Source organism: Abramis brama, assembly GCF_963993115.1.
Source record: "Abramis brama genome assembly, chromosome: 16".
In the NCBI taxonomy this organism is placed as follows: Eukaryota; Metazoa; Chordata; class Actinopteri; order Cypriniformes; family Leuciscidae; genus Abramis; species Abramis brama.
In genome coordinates this window covers 32,464,536-32,472,280 of record NC_139978.1, presented here as the reverse complement: position 1 = coordinate 32,472,280, position 7,745 = coordinate 32,464,536, and the positions used below count along the sequence as shown (strand labels likewise).

At 37.3% G+C, this 7,745-nt stretch overlaps 1 protein-coding gene across 1 annotated transcript in view; it reads left to right on the top strand.

Moving 5' to 3' along the window:
• Positions 1–691: 691 nt before the first annotated feature.
• LOC311098532 (uncharacterized protein) overlaps positions 692–7,745 on the top strand; it is a gene marked incomplete at both ends in the record, with an annotated part of 9,166 nt that continues 2,112 nt past the window's right edge. Inside the window, 7 exons of the mRNA XM_084138765.1 lie at positions 692–927; positions 1,403–1,576; positions 1,667–1,824; positions 3,225–3,423; positions 5,814–5,910; positions 6,636–6,807; positions 6,892–7,041. Coding sequence (XP_083994891.1) covers positions 692–927; positions 1,403–1,576; positions 1,667–1,824; positions 3,225–3,423; positions 5,814–5,910; positions 6,636–6,807; positions 6,892–7,041 — 1,186 coding nt within the window. The remainder of the gene's footprint in view (positions 928–1,402; positions 1,577–1,666; positions 1,825–3,224; positions 3,424–5,813; positions 5,911–6,635; positions 6,808–6,891; positions 7,042–7,745) is intronic.

Sequence of the window (7,745 nt, the reverse complement as noted above, 5' to 3'; positions counted from 1 at the left end):
AAAATGCAGAAAGTTTTCTGTGATGGGTAGGTTTTATCAAAAGTTTGGGGTCAATGAGATTTTTTTTAATGTTTTTGTCTCATGCTCACCAAGGCTACATTTATTTGATCAAAAATACAGTAAACACAGTGTATTATTGAAATGTATTTTTTTCCTGTGATGGCAAAGGAATATATAATCAACAGATGCTTTAGTGAAGGTTGAACCTATGGCCTATATAATTATGTATACATACAATTTCATGATTGTGAATGAATTTACACAAAATTGCTGAAATTAAACACATTTTACACAGTATTTGACACATAATTCACTCTCTCTCTCTCTCTCTCTCTCTCTCTCTCACACACACACACACACACACACACATTTTTATGGTTTTATGGGGACTTTCCATAGACATAATGATTGTACAAACTGTATACTCTCTTCCCTTACACTAACCCTACCCCTCTTCTGCAATCGACTCTAGATTGAACCTCGCGTGGACTAACGCAACCACAGGCCACATTCACTCTGCCTGTAGGCGGAACCACATCCATGGTGGTTAATGAGACAAATGAACTGAACGCTCAACGCTGGCGTGGTGCGCGTGCTGTGAAGCTTTTGGGTTTTTGTATTAGTCATATAATTCAGATAATTTCTTTTAAATCACCTCTGTTGTGTGTTCATAAACTCCACGCGGTCTGCAATGTGGACCACGGCATTTTTGGGCATCGCAGTTGTTGTCTGTGCCGTGAGTAGCGACAGAAGTTTAGAGGACAAGGGCCGCGTGGAATTACTGCGTGTGCGTGAACTGTCGCGGCAGCCGCGTTATGGCGCGTGTTGGTCTCGAGCGCTGGAGAAAATACAGTCAAGCTGCAAAGATTTCAGTGATGATGTGCAGAGCAAGATTGCCTTGTCCTTCACACACTGCCACCTGCAAAGGTCAAGAGCTCATTTTACTGGAATCAACTGAAACTCGTTGAACCAGCTAAAGGTTGTTAGGTGGTTTAAGAAGATCTCGTAGCCTGGCCAAGCTGGTTTTCATCTGATCACCCATCCTGACTAATTCCCAAAACGCCAACAGATCAGACTGGGAGATCTTGCAAACCAGTTTAGCCTCGTTTGAGCTCCATTTAGGCTAGTTTAGTCTGTCTGTATGTCATCTATCTTTATGTCTATATATCTGTCTATCGTTCTATCTTAATTTATCTGTCTGTCTATCATCTATCTGTCTATCTTTCGATCTATCTGTCTGTCTATAGCTCTCTATCATCCATGCATAAGACATTTATCATAGTCTTTTCCCTGCTGTCTATGACTGTATCTGAACTGAACCAGTTGAGAAGCGTTAGCCACAGTGTTGTGACTTCATTCAACATTAAATTTTCCCTGTATTCTGTTTCTAATTTTATTGCAGGTCAGGTCGTAGTTTCCCAGAGTGTCCTGAAGGCAGTGATGTCAAAACCTGCACACAAGACATGGATCCTGTGGCCTTCAACACCTACACTGAGTTTTTTACCCATGCACACAGTATATGTCATTATTTGCAGAGTGAGCGCTGGCAACAAAGAGCTGAGAACACCATTTACAGGTACAAAGGTCCCTAGGTGCATATTTCGAATATGAAGGGTATTTATGTGTATAAAATATTAATGTAAGCCGATGTTCATCTGTGTTTCAGGTTGACTGAGAGTTCAGCAGGGGTGGCGGAGCAGTTGGCATCTACCCAGCGGTTGGCAGAAGATCTGGTTGTGGCCCAAAGTGCCGCGCTGAAATCCCAGGAGAGCATCCTTCGCAATGGAGAGGAACTCAAGAGCACCCTGCAGGACTCAACTCAAGGTGCTGGTTACTATCTAAATGAGAAGGGAATATGCTTATGGAAGTGTGTCATTTGGTTTAGAATCACTGACAGTAAATGAGTTAGCAATAAAATGTCAAAACATTTAAAATAGAAAGATAATACTGTTGAGGTAATCTGAGAAACTTTCATGGCATTTAGTTAATGGGGATGCTACTAGGATGTTGAAATTCTGGCCAGTATATGAATGTACAGTATATAGTATAAAAATAACATTTATTTTGAGATTTGATAGAATTACATTTAACAGTATTATTAATGTTTTTAAAGAAGGTCATTTAAATGTGAAAATTGGGGAAATTAGTGTGCACAATGAAAAATTCAATATCAGTAATAAAAAAAACCCCTAACTTTAATATTTGCTGATAATAACTAATATGTTACCAATATATCCCTAGCAGAGGCGGCTTTTGCCATTTCAAAGAAACAGTTGGAGGCCCCCATATAAGAAAAAAAAAAAAGTCAGACAAGCATTTCATGCAGTGCGACTGCAATTAATTTATTATTATTCAACAATGGTATCTCATATTTCACTCATAATAGTCTATTTATAAATGCACTGCATCTACCACTATCTACGCATTCTATCTCTTTAAACCATTGTGAAATTCTACTCTTAAATATGAAACTAAACCGCCAGTAGGTGGCGGCAACTCATTGTCTTAACGCGTGAGTCATTGAATTATTCACTCAAACGATTCGTTCAAAATGCCTGATTCATTCAGGTATGAGTGAGTCGTTTAGTCATTCATTAGAATGATTTGTTCAAAAACATGGATTCATTCAGTAAGGAAACATCCCTGTGTTTCTCGGAGACATGCAATGGCTCTGTTGTGGATTTGTTTGGAATTATTTTTATTGGCGAAATAGAGCAAAAACAGACAATATTCTGAGTCTAGAACATAAGTCACCTACTATTAACTTATAACTTATAAAATGAATGACATCTGCAAACATGCTGATATTCGGGAAAACAGCACTCTTGCTCATATGATATTACTTAACTAGCTAAATCCTTCATAAATATTAAGAACAAGAACTCGCACAGAGACTCTGGCGTCTGCACGGCGTGATGGCGAGGGGTGGGCTTTTTTTTCTAGCACAATCCGAGGCCCCCTTACTTTTTATTACAGTTCTTGTAAGTTTCTGCAATTAATTAAATTTATTCTGCAATTAATTCGCGCTTAACCACTTAACATGCAGACTCCATTCCAACTGTTTTGTAGATCATTTTAGTCTAATTTGAGCATGTTGTAGAGATGAGGCAATCACTGCAAATAAAACTGAAGCATGTGCTTGACCTCAATTTGTCTCGTCTTTTACTTCATTCTTTGCATGTGTGCTATAATCCAAACTGAGCTAAAATGTTTGAATGTTTCAGGACTGAAAGATGTATTTGCGGAGATGAGGCATTCTGCGCAGGAGCAGCAGGTGGCATTTGCGGAAATCTTTAATCGCGTAGCGTTCCTCCAGAGCTTCATCATGTCTGAGACTCACACGTTTAGTTCCCTCTTCTACAACGCTCTGGGCATTGGCGCCTCTTATCTTCTGACCTCTGTGCGACGTACAGCTGGAGCCAGGTGAGTATAAACCAGTCAGTCAGTGCCGAAAGTGCTTGTAGAATAGATAATGCTGTAGAAATAGTCAAAAGATTATAATTTTTTTCCCGCTGAGTTTTTTGCCAAAATATAAATGAGTTTTTCATGACCTTTTCAGACCCTTTTCTGAAGAATTAAGTGGCCCTTTTTTTCCCTATTTCTGTGTAAATCTCTATGCATCCGAAATGAGAAATGGTCCTTCACTTTTAGTCAGAAGCTGCAGGTTTTGTAACAATGTTGTTTTTAACTGTCATATCCTTCAATAACAGCCTGTATTATATTGTGAGATGATCACAAAACAATCCACACTGAAATGTGCCATTCAGACTGTTAAAGGGGTAGTACTATTATACTTTTTTACATCTTTACATCAACTTTCTTGTGTAATGTTGTTGTTGTTTCTTATTCTTAAGAAATAGTTATTCTCTGTTTCCTGCGAATTGTATTCTTGAGTTTTCTTCTGGGAACTTACACACCACAGAATTCCTCATTTAAATAATTAAAAGCATGTGCAAAAATAAAGAGTGAGGCCTGGTTAAGTTGCGTTAGTAGTGTGTTGAACCTCACGGTTATGGTACAGGGTGTGATATTTCCCAAACATGCTCAAAGCGGTGGATGAATCACAACACACTGGTCCAGCCGAACGATCAGAGCACAACGCACTTTTTGGAAGGAGGGGCTTCATTAGAGACAGGAACTAAACAGGGGTGCGTTTCCCGAAAGCATCGTTGGCCAACTATGGTCGCAAGTTCATCGCAATGTCCATTGAACTCTATTGGTAACGAGGGAACTTGCGACCATAGTTGGCTAACGATGCTTTCGGGAAACGCACCCCAGAGCGTTACAGCACTGGTTTGGCTGATTTCCCCTCATCAGAGTAGGCACCGTGTGCATATGCTCAAATGTGTGCATCTGTCTGACATCTGGGCCCAGTTGTTCAAAAAGGTTAATCTGGATCAGAATAATTTTGGGCCGTTTTACAAAGCAAAATAGGATCATTTCACAATGCTATGTAAAGAACAACAGGTAGAAGAGTCAGTGTGGGTGATTTTATTTGAAGAGAAGGAAAACAGCATAAACAAACATCCTGTTTCATTTTCAATTTCCTTTAAACAATCAAATAAAGGGACATGGAGATGGAGAAAAAAATTAAATGGGAGGAAAATAATATATTTTAACGCTTTTTGCTTTCTCTTGCAAAAGTTTTGCGTTCCCCAAAGAAACATTGCGTTCATTCGCAAAGAACTCAAAAGTTTTGAGTGAACGCAATGTTTCTTGAGAGAATGCAAAAGCATTAAAATGAATTTTTCCTCCCATCACCATGTCCCAGTAGTGTTTCCGTAGCTATGTGATCCACAGCAAAAACAAACAAATATACATGCAACAAGGGATGCAATTTTTAGAAACTACTTGAGTTGACTCATCTCTGATGATTGCGCCAATGTTGTTTATATACAGCGATTTAAAAAAAGATATATATTTTTTATATATATTAATTTAGTTTGATATTGACAGTTGTTTGGGGGATAATTTGATGCCATTTTTTTTTTTTTTTACTGTACTGTTAATAGGGAGCCTAATGTCTACTTCTAATTTATTTATTTAACGGTTAAACAGAGCAAAATAAAATTATAAATGTGTGTATACATTACATGATACGAATGTTGTATTTTTTTACCCGTTTTAAAGTTTTATTACTTTTTTGTTGTTGTTTGTTGCTGGAATCCACTCTTCTGATGGGATCAGGATAATCCTGTATTTTATAATTTTTTTGGTTCAAAAGTCCAAATTTAGGATTTAAGGATTTTAAATTTAGGAAGGTCCAGGATTTAGTAATCCTACTAAAATGAACAGCACAAACTGATGATTTGATTCAGATCAAAACCTAGATTGGTGCCTGGTTTCACAGACAAGGCTTAAGCCTAGTCTCAGATTAAAATGCATGTGTGAGCTGTCTTAACTGAATTTGCATTGACATATCTTTAAAGAAATACACACCAGTAATGTAAGACACGTTTGAAGGCACTTAAATATCCTAATTCACTCAAGGCCTGCTCCTGGCTTAATCTAAGCCCTGTCTGTGAAACCAGGCCTAGATTTTGTGATTTAATTTTCTTTTAAACAACCCATTTTCAAGATTTGATCCAACTGATAGTCGCAATCCAATCAGATTACTTTTGAACAACTGGGCACAGAATCTTCTGCAAGTTTGGAAAAAGACATTTAAGAAGCTTATTTCCAATAAATTGTCTCTTTGGACTGGGAGGATGTTTTGAAGTTTGAGTGTGTTTCTCAGTACAATGACCTTAATATTGACCTTTTTAATAAAAAGTACTCCGACATTGACATTGATGCATCATGTTTAATTTTAGATTTTTCCTTTTTGGGCTCGTGGCTTTGAATATATACCTTGAAAGGATGATCTGTAAGACGGTGTTGGAAAATGAAGACCATGGTTTTCAACAGATGGTAAGACTAATGCATTATACTGAATGTTTTAGAATTGGTCCAGTAATGTAAATGGTATAATCTTGTTTCTTGTTTACATGCCTAATTTACGGTCGGGTTTTTAACCATTGTTTTGATCAACTTTGTGTTTTTTTTGCTCTGTGAGTGTGATAAAGAGGCTGAAGTTTGTCTTTCTTTCTTGCTATTGAACATTAAATGTTCCCCTCTTCTTAAAATCTTTTTTTTAATCTGTTTTGTGCAGTGTTACAGAGTAATTGTACTTGGGCCTAAACCATGGTTTACTTTCTTGCACATTGTTAATATGTACAGTTGCAATCAAGTTATTCAACCCCCATCAAGTTTATTGGCAAACTTTACAGACTTTCAGCTGTTTGCAATGAACAATTCAAACAAAAGTAATTGGAATAGCTTAACACAACAAATGTTTCATGTGGTTTCCCCAAATTCAACAGAATTTTGTAACTGCGGAAGTCATTAAAAGTTGCATTTTCAATCATATTCTCTGTCCTTTGCATTAGTATGATAATTGCATTAAACAAGAGTGTTGCACTTGATTTGATTTCTTTAAACGACAACAAAAACCCTCCCTGGCGTCCTGATATGTAAAACATTTTTTTAAAGTCAACACCGCCACCATTGTCTAGGTTTAAAATGTGCGGAATTAAATAATGAAAAATTAATCTGCATACTGTCAATCATGGTTTTATTGGGATTTTTTTGCATAGGAGAAAATCACTTTTTTAGTTGGGCTTCTAAGAAAAACCATGGTCCTTGTCGGCTGCCTTGTTCTGCTGTACTTTTCTCTGCGCTACCGGAATATCAGCCGAGAGAGTCTTGAAATCCTCAAGGAGCTCAAAGAGACCCGCTCTGATCTTCAGCAGGCCTTGCAGAAAGCAGGTATCTCTAAGAGAGCAGGTTCATTGATATTTAAAGGGTTTAGTTCCAGAATCTGTTCTTGATCTTTCATGTGATACCTTCTAGAATGTATCTCGGCGTCTGTGGATGAATGGAAGAGGTCCAGACGAAAACACTGGGAAAGCAAGTGGGTGGAGAGAGATGACAGTCTAGTGATTCTGCATCCCTCTAGCGTCGTGAGTGCGGCCCTGTCGACATTCTCTCCGTCTCATGACAGTAAGCACTGCTTCCAAAAGTGTTGACATTTTAATCTGAGCAGGAGTCAATCTGCATGTTTCAAAAGGTGACCTGTGCTCAGATGGTGATGTAAATTTGTTTTATGAAAGATATGCAGTTCAGCATTATGTAATATGGATTAATATTTCAGCTATCACTCTAATATGTTGAACTAGCCTTAAACAGGGTTTCTGTGGGACTTAAAAAGTCTTAATTCGCCTTTACTCAAATAAAGCTCTTAAATCAAAGCAGAAAGTCATGGGATTAAATGTTGCATGCATTGCTTCCTTCCTCAGTATTTTTGTCCTGATTCCAATACGAATATAGAAACATCTTTAAATCAAGGTGCATTTACTTGAGATGCAAATGTACAATGAAGTCTTGGCAACCTGAGCAAAATCAAGTGAGTTTATACTTGAAACAAAAACAAATATCTGTCAGTGAGTTATGAAAACATCCCTATGAATGAAGTTGATTTTTATGAGTGCATTGACAGATATTTGTTCTGCTTTTAATTATAAACTTGCTTCATTTTGATCAATTTCACAGAAAGCAAACTTTATATTTTGTTTTGCACATCATGTAAATGTATCTTGATTTAAGAATCATTAGACAGTTTATTCCTTACATTTTCTTTACTTGGTCTTAAAAAGGTCTTTAAAAAGTCCAAGTCAAGTTTTTAATGTCTGTGTGGTGTTTTTGAT